The sequence below is a fragment of the Hordeum vulgare genome, chromosome 5H (assembly GCF_904849725.1).
Source record: "Hordeum vulgare subsp. vulgare chromosome 5H, MorexV3_pseudomolecules_assembly, whole genome shotgun sequence".
In the NCBI taxonomy this organism is placed as follows: Eukaryota; Viridiplantae; Streptophyta; class Magnoliopsida; order Poales; family Poaceae; genus Hordeum; species Hordeum vulgare.
The window spans coordinates 548,857,331-548,874,736 of NC_058522.1; the positions used below are offsets into that span (position 1 = coordinate 548,857,331).

Consider the following 17,406-nt stretch of genomic DNA (forward strand, 5'->3'; position numbering starts at 1 on the left):
GTTACAAATTCTTCCTCAAAGGTGGTTCGATTTTCTAAGCAGCATACATCGCAACTTTTGAAATCTTCTAAACCGTTGACCATAGTCACATGACACTATGCCAGGTTTCATGTTTTTAAACTTTGGTAGCATTTTTAAAAATTGAAAAACTAATAAGCTAAGTGTTAGTGGTTGAGTCTTGACATCGTGATGTTTAAGATCTTCAAAGTGTTTCCTCCAAAAATCCCCATGAGAATCATTCAACACAAAAAGAGGCCCTTCTAGTGGATGAAGTCCACGCTCGAGATATAGACCAATTTGCAATCAAAGATATAATCCATCAACCCAATTGCAATAGCGTATTGACAATATTCATCTCTTTAATCGATTGCTACACTTATTCTTCTTCTGTAGTAATGCATCATCGTCCACCCCCTCCCAACACTCATCGTTTTTTGTCCACTACAATTTTATTTTGCGGTACTAATACACCACCTCCCTTCGTTTATGTTTCTTTTTTCATGTGAAATGCGGACCATTGGCTATTTGAAATGTATTATATGGGCATCTTGTTCATCATTGAATATCATGGTGTACAAAATTGTAGCAAGACAATGTTGAGCATGACCTACTTAACTCAACAAAGATCCTAAGAAATGTGAGTGTTACGATGTTAGCTACAGTTAGTGGGTGCTGTCGAAAAATGTTGGTAGTTTGATAATAGTTTTTGAACAAGTGAATCGGCAGTAATGAATACTCCCCCCATCCCAAAATTCTTGTATTAGATTTATTTAGATACGAATGTATTTTCTCCGTCACGGTTTAGAAGACACGGTTAAATTTACGTGCATTTTTACAATAGACAAGGTTTAAGACGCATTGCATTTACTCCTAGCAGCTAATTAGTACTTCATTGTACTACTTCTATATGCATGCGTAGTGTGAATGTTATTTTTAAACCATCTCACAACCAATCAATAACCACCTAGGTTTCAGAAAATTTCCAAACACGTCTTCTAAACCGTGACGGAGGAAGTATCTAGTTAAGTTTTAGTATTTAGATACATCAATTTCTAAACAAAGGTAAGACAAAAATTTTGAAACGAAAGAAGTACAAAAGATAATTTCTCAGGAAATAAGACAATACACAAAGGAACTCTTTCACGGTATCCTTGTACTCCAGCCCAGACGGAGTAAAACAGCCAGGCTGTGGTCGCAGGGGGCTGCGGGTTGATGGGCCGGGCCGGTGGCGGGCGGTGGATGGGTCAGTGGGCTCGGTCCACGGTGGGAGTGAGTGGGCTCGGTCCACGGCGACCTAAGACCTCGGCCGACACGTCGCCTGGTAGGCTGGTATCGATCGACACAGCGGCCGTCACTGTCGCTGTCGCAGAGGAGGTGGGTTCCAGGTTCAGTTCGTGCTCGCGTCCGGTCCGGGGGGGGGGAAGGGGCGGAGCTAGCTGCGAGGAGAAGCCCTCGCCGGCCGGCATGCAGGACGCCGTGCTGGCGTGCCCCGCGCCTTCCGACGGAGGTGCGGGAGGAGGAGACGGCGAGGTCGGCAGCGCGGGCCCGGGCGTCGTGATGGTGAAGCGCGCGGCCCTGGTGGAGCGCCTCACCTGCCCGCTCTGCCGCCGGCTGCTCCGCGACGCCGCCACCATCACCGAGTGCCTCCACACCTGTGAGTTCCCCCCCACCGCCCCCGTTCCCTCCCTCCCGGCTCCATGGACCGTAGCGCGATGTGGCCGAATTATGGCGTGGAAGGCGGCTGCTTGCTTCGGCCGTTCCGTGCGTCAAATCTGCGCCGGCCGCGCTGATCCATGGCCCCGGCGCGTGTGAGGCGATGCGTGGAAAGGTGGCGGCGTGCGTCGATACTTTCCCACGCGCTGCGATTTGTGTGCGGTTTTGGGTGCTGCGTGTGGAGGGTGGATGCGTTGGTTGGTCTCGTCCGAGAATTGGCGTTTTCGTTGTCATTCACATCGTTGTATGGGTTATACAAGTCATATGCAAGAGGTATGCTACTCTGAATGTCTGGTGTCGAAAGGTGGTAGCTTCAGTACATACATACTCTGTTAGCTTGTTGCAGAGAGGTTGGCTTCTGATTTCTGGGAGCGCAAGTCTCGGTTAGTTGCCCATATTTTATTTGTGAGGGTTTCGCCCATTCAGGAAATGACATGAGTGATTTGGGTGCTCGAATGACAGTGAGATTTTGAGCATGGTCAGTGATCCAAGTGAAATATTATGGTTTGCCAGGAGGCTGTAGGCAACTTGTTTCAGAATTAATAGTTACTTGAATGGTTGTTAGGGATTTGTGGTGATAGGACGCCTAGGTGTTATTTTTGTGTTCGTAGGTCATGAGCCTGCCAGGGCACCGGAAAGGGTTAATTTTTTCAGCCTACAAACCGAGGTTGTGGGTACATTTCACTAAATAAACCTGTATGCATAGCTTTCTTAAACCATTTTAATTGTGATTAGGACAAAATGGAAGCATTTTGGTGGCGGTCAATGGCGTGGATGATGAAGACTTTTGTCTCCCTAGACTTTTAAAGTACTGTGTCGTACGGAAATTGTTCGTGTGAGTATTATCGTTAATATAAAAACAGGAGACACTGAGGTCACCAGCTGACTGTACAGGAAGTAACTGGAATTGTTATTGGTGGATCCACTATGGCATCTTCAACTTCATTAGTTGTCAGGAAAAAATATTTAGGCTGGTTAGGTGTACACTAGACCATTTGATTGTCATGAAACTTAGTTTCATAATAATAACTTCGTTGTAATATATTACTTGTATTTCCCTAAAAAATAATGGTTAAAGTTGAGTATTGGAGATTGCAAAGCAGTTTGCCATCTATCTTTGGAAAGGAGCGAGCATTTTCAGTTATTCTTCTTAGATTTCTGTGTATTTGAGCCTTTTAAGGGTACTGTGAAAAATAGCCCTTCAGAAATTATCTGTAAAATCTTAATTGGTTCTTCCATTTTTGGGCTTCAACCATTGAGATTTATACCTTTGATCAGTTTGCAGAAAGTGCATATCTAAGGAGTTTATCGATAAGGAGATCTGCTACTGCCCTACTTGCAACATTGATTTAGGCTGTGCTCCAGAGGAGAAACTCAGGTTTGTCTCAATCTACATATCACAAGCAGACGTTATTGTCATTTTTTTTAAAAACAACTTAAGCTTATGGTTCATGTCAATCAATTTTCTGTCCAGAGTTGATCACAGCCTACAATATGTGAGGTCAAAGATATTTCCTTCTAAAAGACGGAAGGTTGTGGACCAAGAAGCCATATCACCGTTCGCATCACCTGCCAAGAGGAAAGAACGATCTCTATCTTCACTGACAGTCCATGGTCCTCGGGTGTCTATACAGAAATGCCTTACAAAGAGGAGAACAAAAGCTTCGTGCTTACGCAGCTTGTCTTTGGTATGTAGTTCTGTGTTAATCGGAAGGCTGCAATTTCGTAGCAGCACTATGTGACTACTTTGGGGCTAAAACATATCGGTTGAGTTTATTCTCTTGGGCACATCTTGGTTCTGGGCACTTCTTTATACATAGTATGTCTGGTATGCTAAATGAATAGAGCATGAGGCCCTTTGATCCTTTGTTTGTTTGGTACCTGAAGTGTTTATGTGCATTTGAGTTTTTCTTGTTTAATCATAATAGGTCGTAATTGAGTAGCATCAACATCTACTGGTGTAAGGGATCATACAAACATCGATTTAGTTGACTCTTTTCAATCAACCTTGGTGAGATTTACGGTGTGTACACATGTATGTATCCGCTGCTGACATTAGGATAGATGCACAACACGGTCTTTGTGTTTGTCTTGAACTCTTATTAGTTTTCTATACACATATGAAATCTTATTACTTAGATTCACGGTCTTTGTGTTTGTCTTGAACACTTATTAGTTTTCTATACATATGATGCACAGTGCCGTTAAAATTGTGTTGGAACCTTAATGTCATTTGTGCATGCATCAAATGCCATAACTGTTTGTGAGGGAAGTATTGTCCACACCGTTCAGACCCTGCAATGTATGTATTAGTCTATGTTTGTTTGGGTTTCATTCTTTTTGAATATATAAATCATATCTGGTTAGTTATTCTTTTCGTGCTCTACATGATTTATATGCAGTATTCTACCTTGCAGGGCAGTAAAGATGCAACAAAGAAAGTTGGAGGATGGAAACCTTTGGCCTCTCATATTAGAGTTGGTAAAAATAAAAAATCTCTCAAATCAGGTTCCGAAGAGGACAATAGAACTGGAATCAAGTCTGGTGATCCAGAGCATGGTGCTCCTTCTAATGAAGCAAAGGCTAGCCTCTTGAACCGCTTCTTGGAGTCCAAAGAATACCTGACAAGAAAGGAGAATCTAGTGAAGAAGACTGGAAGCAAGAAAGTGTTCACTCTGAAGGGGAAAAAGAAAATATTCAAGGCCAAACAACCTAGGAAAAAGAGAAGATTGCAAGCATTATGGTTCTATCTAGTGGCTGCTTTTGACCAGTAAGAAGCACTAGACTTCTCTTACGACGTTTATTATACTTTTTGAAGGAAACACAGAAATCGTGATTTTGTGTTTTCATTTGTTTCAGGAAGGGACAACCTCCTTTACCACAGCTACCTACAAAATTTTTGAGGATCAAGTGAGTTATCCAGGCTACTGTTTCATGTACAAACACAATATCTTTAAGTTTGCGCTAACTTGCGCCTTTATCACATTGACCTAGGGATGTCGAATTGCCTGCTTCCTTCATACAAAAGTACCTTGTGCAGAAACTCAATCTTTCAAGTGAAGCTGAGGTATGTTTTTCCTTCTCACAGTGTCAGTGATAAGCTAGACCTGAGGGAAAACTCAAATTATTGTTCCGAGCTTGCAGTCCGAATTTGTGTCGGACATCCTTTTGCCGTACTCTTCACGGCGTAATCATTCATATGCAGCAACAGAGTGAATGCCACTGCTTAGCATGTATAGAATGAGAGAAGCATTGTCTCGGTTCATCACAACCTAGCAAGTGATAGCTTTCAACATTTCTCATATGTATCGACCTATGGTGTGCTTGCAGGTGGAGTTGATGTGCGTTGGCAAGAAAGTGGACCCAGCAATCACCCTACATGACATAATGGAATGCTATCTCGACAAAGGACCGAACGGTTGGGTGCGGTCATCCGTGGGCTCCCCTGCCACCGGGTTCATCACGACGGTGTTCTACAGCAGGCCGGAGCTGCCCACACCAACCACCACCACCACCACTACCACCACCACCACCACCTGACTGATCCAGAGCGCCGCCTCATGTCTGAACAAGTCCCGCCTCATTCCAGTCGTCTATTTCAGAGCCCTCTGGTCGGTGCTAGCATTGATGCCAACCTTGCGAGGCTCGGCTCACCTTGCAACATGTAGATAGATGTTCGATTTACTTGTGTTGTTCGTTACCAATTTTTTCTTCACCTGATGGAGTAGTTGTACCTATGCGCTTTGTAATCCTGTGTTGAGTGCTGCTGTAAACAGTACCTGAAGCCTTGAGGGTATATGCCTTTGTAATGTTGTGGTGCTATTTTATTTGTAAGCTATGTCACAAGTTGGCGTTCACAAACAGCTCACCCAACTGGAAATTGGTCATCTGTGGGGTAGTTGATTGATGGATACCATCTTGCAAGTGGTTTCTTTGCCTTTGTAGCTCCAATCGGCCAAATTGGTTGGCTGATCTTTTCTTTAATACACAACCTTGCATTTAACTACTAGAGACATTACATCATGCACAGGGGAAAACTATTATATAAGAAACTGGGCTGGTTCATCCTCTTGCTGCCCATTGCTGTAGGGGATGAGGAGCAGCATTACATGTTCTGGGACAGTACATGAGTTTGAAATTCAGAAAATGAAGTCTAGCAAAAGTCTTCTTGTCGTAAAGAATCACACACTGGGGCAACAAATTAGTGCTTTCAGCTTCCATCCCTTGCTTCAACTCCATTGCATTACTTTCCTGGAGCACCTGTCCTGAATGATCGCGCCCCGACCTGGTTACCGGCATCTGCATAGGAAGCACCATCAACAGTTTCAGGTGCTCCTTCTACTGAATGTTTTGCCCTTCCCCCCATAAGTAATTTGAACTTGAAAAACAGATGCCCAGTCTTCGAAATCCCTGTTGCACAGGAAGCATGCTTGGTTGATATCCATCCCCTTTCGACCGAGGTTGGTCTTACCGGCCAGTGTGTTATGTGCCAACCTCCAAGCAAAGTGCTTCATCTTGCTTGGCACAGTAAACCTCCAGATACATGGCCAAGGCGGAGGCTTTTCAGCAACACTAGAGCTAGAGGAGGGGCACCCAGTATTACCATCAAGATATATATATCAATATAGAGCCTGTAAGCAGATTTCACTGAGAATATATAGCACCTTTCTGTCATAGTGCCACACAAGCGAGTCTGCAAAATTCCCGCTCGAAGGAATTGATTTTATAACTTAGAAACATTTCTTTTACTCAGTAAAGGATACATATTTTCATTTCAGCCCACGACGCATACACAATCAAGATGTCTCTAGTTCAGAATCAGATCACCTGAATGACAGTATATATAACCTTATCACTCTACATACAGTACATGATAAATCCTCCACCCTGGCTTCCGGACTGAATTCCGGAATCAGTTCATCGCAAAGAGAAAAAGGAATCAAATGCCAGGAGAGCAATCATCCTCCTATACCAATCTGTACACCCAACTTCTTCTGTCCAGGCATGCAGCTCCAGGTAGCTAGAGCTTATCGGCGATCCTGCCAAGGGCATCGGCGAGCCTGCCGAGCACCACGGCGAGGCTGTTGGCCTGCTCCCTCCTCTGCTCCCGGTCGCGCTCCGAGTTCACGTTCTGCACCTCCAGCTGCGCCGCTAGGGCCTGGCTGTTCCGCTCCAGGATCTCCAGCAGCTTGTCTGCCATGCCTTCTGCTCTGGGCTCACTGCCGTCGCCGGTTCGCTGTCTCTTCTGCCCGCTCTGCTGCTGCAATGTCGGTGAGCCTGCTGTCTTGTTGCTACCTTGCTGCCCTTTTGGCCTGTCTGTCGTTGTGCCTTGCTGCGCGCTCTGTTGTTGCCTTGATGCTTCCGAATTCTCGGAAATCGGCAAGGCGATGACAGCCGGTGGTGGTGCCGGCGTCGCCTCTGGCGTCTCAGCATCTTCCTCCTCTTCGTCCTCCGAGAAGAGGGCCTCCTCCCCGGCAGGCCGGCCACTGTCAAACACGGTCTCCCGCACTGCCACTGCCACTGCCACTGCCACTGCCACCTCCTTTCCCTTCCCTCTCCCCTCCTCCTCCTCCCCCGTCTCCTCCCCATCATCATCCTCCTCCATGCGCCCAACCCCTACTTCCTCCACAGCGTCACCACCGGAGCTGCCGCCGACAACGACCCCCCGCCCTCGACCTTCGAGTATGCCGTACACCTCGCGGTCGAAGAACCCGGGGAGCCGGCGCTCCCGCCTCGCGTCGTTGCGCATGGCCCAGAACGAGGGCTCCCGCGCGCCTGCTGCCGCCCGCTCCCACTCCTTTATCTTCTTCCAGTCCCCGGCCAGGTTGCTCCACCGCTTCCGGCACTGCACGGCCCCCCTCTCCACGCCATGCCGCCGGCAGTACTCCGCCACCGCGGCCCACTTGGGCTCCAGAGCCGTTGCCGCCGGCTCCCCTGTCGCCCCGGCCGCCGCCGCCGCCGCCAGGCGCCCCCTCCCGCCGCGCACGCCACCGCGGACTTCAACCATGCGCTTGCCCTCGATGAGCACCAGTATCTCCTGCCGCGTCCAACGGGGCAGCCTGGCGGCGCGCACCGACGGGTTGGGCGCCGCCGCGGCCGCCGCGCCGGCGGGGTCGCCGGCGTTGGACATGAGGGGAAGGGGAACGGAGTGGGGAACGCGTGATTTGGTGGGCGGAAGTTTTTTTTAGGGATTGTGGGCGGAAGTCCATGTGACGGCGTGCGAAGCGGGTGGTTTTTTTTTTTTCTTTCAGCGAATAAAGCGGGTGTTTTTTATTTTTTCGAGGCAAATGAACCGGGCGGTATAAGAGCAAACCTGGCCATGTGGGCCGGCCTGGCTGTGAAAGGACTGGAATGGCAGGGCCCGTGTCGTCCCTTTTATAAAAGGCGGACCCGGCATGCCGGCCCAAAGGCCTGGCCACAGGGATCGACCCGGCCCGGCTGCGCGGCCAGCCTTCATATTTTTTTTAGAAAGGTTCAAAAATGCAAAAAATAATAAAAACTACAGGGTGACCTAAAAAATTTAAAAAATATAGAAAAAAGTTTCAAAAGGCTAAGAAATACAAAAAAACATATAGAAAAGAGACTAGTTACAAGCAAGACAAAGCACATGCTCTGTCGGGTCATACTGACCCATAATTAAAAGGGCTATGCTGTGCCGACCTTAAGGCATGGCTTTCAGATCGGCCTTGTTCCATGGCGGGTCGAAGGCCGGCCCGACCCTTTTAATCGCATGTCGGGTCAAGCATGTGATGGGACGAAATTCCGTGCCCACATGCCAACCCATGCAGCACGACCGCATGACTAGGTTTGTGTAAGAGCATCTCCAGTACTCCCTATTCATAGTAGATGATTTGCTAAAGCATATCTAGATCTAAATTAAAAATATCTGTGTCACATTTATCTCTCACGACATGATCAAATTTGCTACAAGATTCGTGCCAACTATCACTAGCCCATGTGCATCTCGCCCGCCTCTATTTAGCGTAATGTGAGCGGGACAACCCATGTATGACTCTTGTGACCCATTTTGCATTGCTTCTAGAAGCTTTCGACCATTTTTTTGATTTTCTTTCTTTCCTGATTTTTTGTCAGCTTTTTCAGATTTCCATTCGTGCTTTTTATTTTATTTTCTACTTATTCATCTTCAATTCATGATTTTTTTATCGATGATAGTTGCATGTCTACCATCAAACATACAGTTACAAGTGTCACCCTTGTTCTGTAACTGCATGCGTTCAACACTAGTGCAACTTGGGGACGGAGGTATATTGCAACTGCATGTATTGAACACCACTAAAACTTTATGATAGGGTGAACAATGTTTTGTCGAGAGGACAGTTGCATGTCTCCTACTAGACATGCAACTGCAAGCGTCACCGATGACTGCAACTACATGTCTTCAACATAATTGCAACACTATCGTAGGGACGAAAGTGTTTGTTGGGTGTCAGTTGCATGCCCACTGCCCAACACTCAAATACAAGTATCACCCTTGCCACATAGTTGTATCTCTCTAATGTGACCACACCTTAGGGTGCATAAGTGTTTAATGAGAGGATAATTGTATGTCTCCTACTAGACACACAACCATAAGGGTCGTCTCCGACTGCAACTACATCAAAACAACCACAAATTTGTGTGGGAGGGACGAAAGTGTTTGTCGGAGGTTAGTTGCATGTCCACTATACATGCCGCTCCCACCCCGCAACTGCATGTCTTCAATGCGACTTCAACTTGGAGGCGGAAGTGTTTGCCGGGAGAGCAGTTGCATGTCTTCGATTAGACATGCAACTATAAATGTTACTTGAAAGCGCATTTGGCACTTCATTGTATTTTGGTGTGATGACAATGTGGTTGGTGAAACTACTATCAATTGGTATGGTTTATCTCAAGAAATTGGTTCCACAAAGGTTATGTTGGAGTTATCTGACCCCCAATTCAAAAAGGTTAAGGCATGCTTTATCAGCGACTCGAACATTTTCATTTTGGTTCGATTTGAGTCATAGAAAAAATCGCATTATCAAGAGGCGTAGTCGTGGATGAGTGTCGTCTGGGACTGCTTCCAAAACATATACACCAACCCTCCTACACCTGCCATTTATATTCTTTGTGTGGCGTGCTTTGCCGATGTGTCCAGTGAGCATGAACAGAAACTCTGTGGACACCCCATGTGCATGGGTGTCTTGGACCCCGTCAAAAAGTTTCCGGACACCTCGTGCGCATGGGATCTTTTGACCCCCATGCGCACGGGGTGCCACAGAACTCTCTGGACACCCTATGCGCATGGGGTCCCGAACCCTTGTGCACAAGGGGTGGTGGTAAAGTCTCTAGACACCCCTTGTGCATGAGGCTGACTTAGCCCATGCGCACGGGGCCCAACGGGTAGAAAACCCCCACCAACCAATAACACTATATATAGCCCCTTCTTCCAACTCTAACCCCTAAGTCTAATGTCTTATTGAGATCCACCATTGCTACACCTCATTTTCCTCAATACTCTCAAACCCTCCACCCGAACTTGTTGAAACTTTGCGGATCCGGAGAGCAAGACCAAATCTACACTTTGACCCAACCAAATTCGTGTTCCCCACAATATTTGTCCACCATTGACTTGTTACTCTTGGAGCTTGGGCTCCTAGGTGATCAGAGGTTCCTATGGAATCTTCCTTGCTTGGTGTGCTCCGGAGACATTTGTAAATGTGTGGTGGTCGCCTTCAAGATCAACCCCCGAGTGGTTCGAGGCTCATCCGTTGGGGGTGACTCGAAGGAGAATACAATGAGCCTCCCGTGCCATCCCACAAGCTTTGGCTCTGGCACTGTTCCAAGGAAGATTAGCTCTTCCCTAATGAATAGTGAACTTCGGGATAAAATATGCGTCCTTGTATCACTTGTGGTTAATCCTTTCCCGCTCTTTGCTTTGCTTTACTTTGTATGCTTGTGGGCTTGCTAAATAGATTGTTGACTAGCATATTTAGCTCTATGTCTATTTTTCATATAGATTGTGTTCACCTAGTTGCATATTTAGTGGGACTTATTACGCATATCCCTCAAATTGGCAAACAAGATTAAATTTTGTAGTCTCTTATTCACCCCCTCTAGTCGATTGTGTCGATCCTTTCAATTGGTATCAGAGCCCCTTGTTCTAATATAAGGTTTTCTAACCTGAGAGGATATGTCCTATCATGAGAATGTGGGAGGTGTTGCACCATTTGTGGGAGATGGTCTAAACCTTCTTCCCACCGCGACAGAGGTCGTGTTACCTCAAGTTGATGCTCCTATAGCCCCCATTAACCCACTTGCCCATTCAACCATCGTGGAATGTTATTTCAATGTTTGTGGGCCTCAAAACAACAATGTTGAGAGAGGTTCGCTCCTCGGTTCAAGAGGAAATTGATGCGCGCTTAAAGCCATGAACATTCGCATCAAACTCATTTAATTCAAATGAGATCTTTGATATGTATGACTCAAGGGAACACCTTGCATCTCCAGGACATACTCAAGTTCTTGGAGGAAACATTAACGTGATATCATAAGCTTAAGTAAAGTATTTACCTGAGAGGTTCTATGAATGTTGCCACTTATAATGCTTATGGTCCATGTTGTCGAATAATTACCGGTTAAGAGTCATGTTACAACCTCTATTCCAATAGTACTTAACCATAGTGTTTTCTCTAGTGGCCAGCTATGCTAACCCAACCACTTTATCACAGCAATTCTATCACAAGCAAAGTAAAGAAAAATAAGCTGAAAGAAATTCCAGAAATGCAAGTTGAACCCGTGGTCTTGCAATGCCATCAACCAAATGGAGGTGGCGGCTTGCCTTGCTCAAGTGGAGTATCAAAGTACTCCTAGTCTTCACCTCATGGATTTTTTCCTTTTGTAAATAATTCGAAAAGAAAATTCAAATAAAGATAATATACAAATTCTGTCCAGCAGCATCTATACAAGTCAAATAAATCTAAAATATTCCCACAAAAGGAGAATAATATAAGGAAAATAATGAAAAAAAGAATCAAGTCATTTGGACTTATGATTTTAGAGTTATCCTTGGTCAATGTACAATCAACATAATAAATTAAAATAGAGAGATACCATAAATTAGAAAATCCAACGCGCGGCAATGCTGAAGGCGTATTTTGCGAATACGCCTCCACTTATGTACCGTTTCAGCAGATGCTGGGTCACTGGCATTTAGAACGATATTTTAGTAATCTAAACGTTCTTATATTAGTTTACAGAGGAAGTAGTAGTTGCAGATTCTTGCTAGAGGTCCAATTATAAGTTCATATGATCCAAGTACGGAAAGTATGTGAGCTCATGCCTCTCCCTCATATAAAATTGCTTTAATGATTACCGATCTTGTTATCAATTACCTAGGACAACCTCACAAATCCTATCACCACTTTTCCACACTCGTTAAAAAAACCAATTGTCTTTTTATTAAAATATCCCGTAACTTTTATTTACTTGTTCTTTATTATCTTCCTAACCTATCCTATTACACCTACAAACTAATTCTAGTGTTATTCCCGCAAAGTAGTTTTTTTCTTATTGTAGGTAAAGTAAGCGTTAGTATGCGTAGAGTTGAATCGGTGGTCGATACAACTTGAGAGAATATTAATTCTACCTTTTGCTCCTGGTTGTGTTCTACACTCTTACTTATCAAAAAAAGGCTACAAACGACCCCCTATACTTGTGGGTTATCGCTTGCCCGTGGCTCGGAGGGTCAGGAGGAACTGGCCAAGTGCCTCTCCACCGGCCTGGTGCATCGCGACACCGCTAGGTCACAAATCCACAATGGACAGAGCCAGGACAATGCTTGACAAAGGGGTGATACGTCTCCAACGTATCTATAATTTTTTATTGATCCATGCTATTATATTATCTGTTTTGGATGTTTTACATGCATTTATATGCTATTTTATATTATTTTTGGGACTAATCTATTAATCTAGAGCCTAGTGCTAGTTTCTGTTTTTCCACGTTTTTGAGTATTGGAGATAAGGAATATTAAACGGAGTCCAAATGTAATAAAATCTCTGGAAAGATTTTTCTTGGACTAGAAGAAACACATCGGACTTGGAGAAGGGGCAGGGCATCTGCCGAGAGGCCACAAGCCTGAAGGGCGCGCCCTAGGAGGGTGGCCGCGCCCCTGGCTTGTGGCCCCCCTGCAGGTCTGCTAACCCTACTATTTGGCCTAAAAATTCCCAAATATTCCCGTATCCCAAAAGAGAACCATGATGTCTACTACGCAACCTTCTCCTTGTAGACGTTGTTGGGCCTCCAAGTGCAGAGGTTTGTAGGTTAGTAGCAATTTTCCCTCAAGTGGGTGACCTAAGGTTTATCAATCCGCAGGAGGCGTAGGATGAAGATGGTCTCTCTCAAGCAACCCCGCAACCAAATAACAAAGAGTCTCTTGTGTCCCCAACACACCCAATACAATGGTAAATTGTATAGGTGCACTAGTTCGGCGAAGAGATGGTGATACAAGTGCAAAATGGATAGTCGATATAGGTTTTTATAATCTGAAATTATAAAAACAGCAAGGTAACTAATAGTAAAAGTGAGCACGAACGGTCTTGCAATGCGTGGAAACAAGGCCTATGGTTCATACTTTCACTACTGGAGTTCTCTCAAGAATGATAACATAATTGGATCATATAACTAGCCCTCAACATGCAACAAAGAGTCACTCCAAAGTCACTAATAGCGGAGAACAAACGAAGAGATTATTGTCGGGTACGAAACCACCACAAAGTTATTCTTTCTGATCGATCTATTCAAGAGACCGTAGTAAAATAACACGAAGCTATTCTTTCCGTTCGATCCATCATAGAGTTCGTACTAGAATAAGACCTTAAGACACACATCAACCAAGACCCTAATGTCACCTAGATACTCCATTGTCACCTCAAGTATCCGTGGGCATGATTATACGATATGCATCACACAATCTCAGAATCATCTATTCAACCAACACATAGAACTTCAAAGAGTGCCCCAAAGTTTCTACTGGAGAGTCAAAACGTGTGCCAACCCATATGCATAGGTTCCCGATGTCACGAAACCCGCAAGTTGATCACCAAAACATACATAAAGTACTCACATGAATATCCCATTGTCACCACAGATAGACACGTGCAAGACATACATCAAGTGTTCTTAAAGACTCAATCCGATAAGATAACTCCAAAGGGAAAACTCAATTCATTACAAGAAGGGAGAGGGGGAAGAACATCATAGGATCCAACTATAGTAGCAAAGCCTGCGGTACATCGAGATCGTGACATCTCAAGAACACGAGAGAGAGAGAGAGAGATCAAACACATAGCTACTGGTACATACCCTCAGCCCCGAGGGTGGACTACTCCCTCCTCGTCATGGAGATCCCCGGGATGATGAAGATGGCCACCGGAGATGGATTCCCCCTCTGGCAGGGTGCCGGAACGGGCTCCCGATTGGTTTTTCGTGGCTACAAAGGCTTGCGGTGGCGGAACTCCCGATCTAGGTTTCTTTTTGGGGGTTTCTGTATTTATAGGAATTTATGGTGGTGGAATTACGTCGGTTGGGCCCATGAGGAGGTCACAAGCCTGCTAGGCACGGCCTAGGGGGGGCTCCTGGGCTTGTGACTCCCTCGTGGCTCTTCTGGCCTTCTTCCAAAGCTTTGGGGTCTCTTTTGGTCCAAAAAAAACATCGCGAAAGTTTTATTCCATTTGGACTCCGTTTTGAAAAAGGTCAAAAACTCGGAAAAAACAGAAATTGGCACTAGGCACTGAGTTAATAGGTTAGTCCCAAAAAAGATATAAAATAGCATATTTTTGCATATAAAACATCCAAAGTTGACAAGATAATAGCATGGAACCATCGAAAATTATATATACGTTGGAGACGTATCAAGCCACGAAAATACTTTTACGCCGCTGGGAGCCTCTGTTCCCGAGAGATCCAATCTGGGAGTCTTTTCCAGTAATCTGCCGGAGAGGGAATTGATCACGGGGGCATCTACATCAACTCCATTGCCTCTCCGATGATGTGTGGGTAGTTCACCACAAACCTACGGGTCCATAGCTAGTAGCTAGATGACTTCTTCTCTCTCTTTGATCTTCAATACCATGTTCTTTATGATCTTAATGGAGATCTATCCGATGTAATACTCTTTTGCATTGTGTTTGTAGATATCCGATGAATTGTGAGTTTATGGTCATATTATCTATGAATATTATTTGAGTCTCTTCTGAATTTTTATATGCATGATTTCATATCTTTGCAAGTCTCTTCGAATTATTGGTTTGGTTTGGCCAAATAGATTGGTAATTCTTGCAATGGGAGAAGTGCTTAGTTTTGGGTTCAATCTTGCAGTGTCCTCACCCAGTGACATAGCAGGGGTAGCGAGGCACGTATTGTATTGTTGCCATCGAGGATAAAAAGATGGGGTTTTCATCATATTGCTTGAGTTTATCCCTCTACATCATGTCATCTTACTTAATGCGTTACTCTGTTCTTCATGAACTTAATACTCTAGCATTACCACTCTGTTATCTTTTATTCGTCTCCATGAGTAGCATTACCACTTCCCATTTGTCACCAAATTTTGAAGTTTTATACTTCAAATAAAAACAAAGGGAAATTTTGAAAGATGCCTGGTATAGGCTAATGGAATCTTATCATATCTCCAACCTAAAAGGAGATGCAAAGGTTTTGCTCAGAATTTTTACATTGGATTGGCTTTACATCATAGAGAACTCTTAGATTTTTCCTCAAAAGGGAATTTTATTGAATTAAATACAAACGTTGCTTATGAAGTCTTGGAGGGGATTTTGGGAGTTCCTCCACAAAAAAGGGGTTTAATATTTCAGAAGAGGGAGTTCAAATTCTCGACAAATTAAGTGACTTATATAAGCATTTAATCGATTTACAACAATATCATGAACCCCTTAAACATATTAGTGAAAACCTCAACCGTTTGAACACTTTGATTACCCTTTGCAATAAGCGTTTGGACATTTTGGATAATAAGGTGGTTTCTTCACCTACAAACCCGGGGAAGAGGAAAGAGCCTCCCGGATTGGAGAAGGCCCTCAGGAAAATTGTCAATACCAAAGATGACAATACCTAAATTTATTGCATTATGCCTAGCTAGGGGCGTTAAACAATAGCGCTTGTTGGGAGGCAACCCAATTTTATTTGTTTTGCTTTTGTTTTTGCTTCTATTTTTGATGATGCAAACATTATTACCTCTGTAATAATTGTGTTTTCTTGTTTTAATTGGTGTTTGAGCCAAGTAATACCTTTGGGATGGCCTACGGCGTTTGCTAGTTGATTTTGTTGAAAAACAGAAACTTCCGCTCTCAGTCCAGGAATTTTATAAATTCACTGGAACGTTCTTTTGATCTGAATTTTGTACACAAGATTGGTTTACAAATTTCCCAGATTTTTCCAATTGTTCAGATTTTTTGGAGTTACAGAAGTATTCGAAGTAAACAGATTGCTACAGACAGTTCTGTTTTTGATAGATTATGTTTTATTTATGTTGTTTGCTTACTTTGATGAATCTATGGGTTGTATCGGGGGGTATTGAAAGTGCATGCTATGCCCCTAATTGTCTTTTGGTGTTAATGACAACACATACATAGGAAACTTATCCTATTTGTTGAGTGTATCTCAGGACGGCAAGTACTTTAGTAGATTAAGATTTATGTGCCAAAGGTTGCCTAAAAAGATTGGTGAGTTATATTTCGAGAAGACTCGGGATTAAGAAGAGATGCTGTAGAATAGTATTTTGAGTTTACTGATATTGAGTATAGGGATCCCGCACTATTAAGAGGGGATCACAGGCTTTGCGACAAACTTGCTCATACCACATCTCTACAACCATATCAAACACCACATACTGTCCACTCTCTACAATTCAACATATGTCCAATCTCTTTGGACATCCGGCTCCCTCCGGACGTCCGAGGGCCGGACGTCCGGTTGACTTCGGAAATCCGCAGCCAGACACTAGTAGTTTGTTAGCTTATATCTCGGAAATGCGGCTCCCTCCGGACGTCCGGCCAAGCTCCGGATATCCGGAGGTCAACACCAGTAGTTTGTGTGCACTATATCTCAGAAATCCGGCTCCCTCTGGACGTCCGAGGGCCGGATGTGCGACACCCATCGGAAATCCGGAAGCCACCACCAGTAGAAATTGTACTGTATAACACGGACTTCCGGGCCACTCCGGATGTCCGTATGCTGATGAATTCAAATACGTTCAGGCACATCTACATGCCTCGGACGACCGACTCCTGTCGGACGTCCGGCCGCTGATGAATTCAGAAGAGTTCCAGGCATGCCTACAGGTCTCGGACGTCCGACCCCTGTCGGACGTCCGGCCCCTCACGGACGCCCGGACTTCCGACAAGTGTCGGACGTCCGGACCCTGTGTGACTTATTGGACCTCCAACGGCTGGATTTCACTCCACACTATAAATACTCTTCTCCCACCTCGTGAAAGGGTGTTCAACACGGCTAAGACACATCCAAGAACACCTTTCCTCTCACTCACTCTTGTCTACACCAAATCCTAGATCCCAAGAGCATTTGTGAGTCCTTTTGAGTGTTGTTCCAATCAAAAGATAGATCGTCTCCCTCTCCTCCTTCCCACCAAAGTGATTTGTGATTTGAGCAATCCCCGTGATCTTGTTACTCTTG

The 17,406-nt window shown here is 44.7% G+C and overlaps 2 protein-coding genes across 3 annotated transcripts; one reads left to right on the forward strand and one right to left on the reverse strand.

Annotated features, from left to right (window-relative positions):
* The first annotated feature begins 1,357 nt into the window (after nt 1-1,357).
* Nucleotides 1,358-5,657, forward strand: LOC123452737 (E3 ubiquitin protein ligase DRIP2-like). 2 transcript variants are annotated; one of them, XM_045129446.1, is made up of 7 exons: nt 1,358-1,654; nt 2,992-3,091; nt 3,188-3,401; nt 4,116-4,483; nt 4,573-4,623; nt 4,708-4,780; nt 5,044-5,657. In XM_045129446.1, exons 1-7 carry the CDS (start codon nt 1,465-1,467, stop codon nt 5,251-5,253), a joined length of 1,206 nt encoding a protein of 401 aa, XP_044985381.1. In that variant the 5' UTR covers nt 1,358-1,464; the 3' UTR covers nt 5,254-5,657. The 2 variants fall into 2 exon arrangements, with proteins under 2 accessions (XP_044985381.1, XP_044985382.1); XM_045129447.1 differs by having other exon boundaries at nt 1,360-1,654; nt 4,131-4,483.
* Nucleotides 5,658-6,405: 748 nt separating this feature from the next.
* On the reverse strand, nt 6,406-7,843 carry LOC123452738 (trihelix transcription factor ASR3-like). Its single transcript, XM_045129449.1, has one exon. The coding sequence runs from the start codon at nt 7,841-7,843 to the stop codon at nt 6,734-6,736; it is 1,110 nt and encodes a 369-aa protein (XP_044985384.1). The 3' UTR covers nt 6,406-6,733.
* Nucleotides 7,844-17,406: the final 9,563 nt, after the last annotated feature.

Excerpts from the sequence above, each read along its gene's own strand:
- LOC123452737 (XM_045129446.1), top strand. The coding sequence starts at position 1,465 with ATGCAGGACGCCGTGCTGGCGTGCCCCGCGCCTTCCGACGGAGGTGCG. Across the intron at positions 3,092-3,187 it reads GCTCCAGAGGAGAAACTCAG|AGTTGATCACAGCCTACAAT; the intron begins GTTTGTCTCAAT and ends TTTTCTGTCCAG. Across the intron at positions 4,484-4,572 it reads CTAGTGGCTGCTTTTGACCA|GAAGGGACAACCTCCTTTAC; the intron begins GTAAGAAGCACT and ends CATTTGTTTCAG.
- LOC123452738 (XM_045129449.1), bottom strand. The coding sequence starts at position 7,843 with ATGTCCAACGCCGGCGACCCCGCCGGCGCGGCGGCCGCGGCGGCGCCC.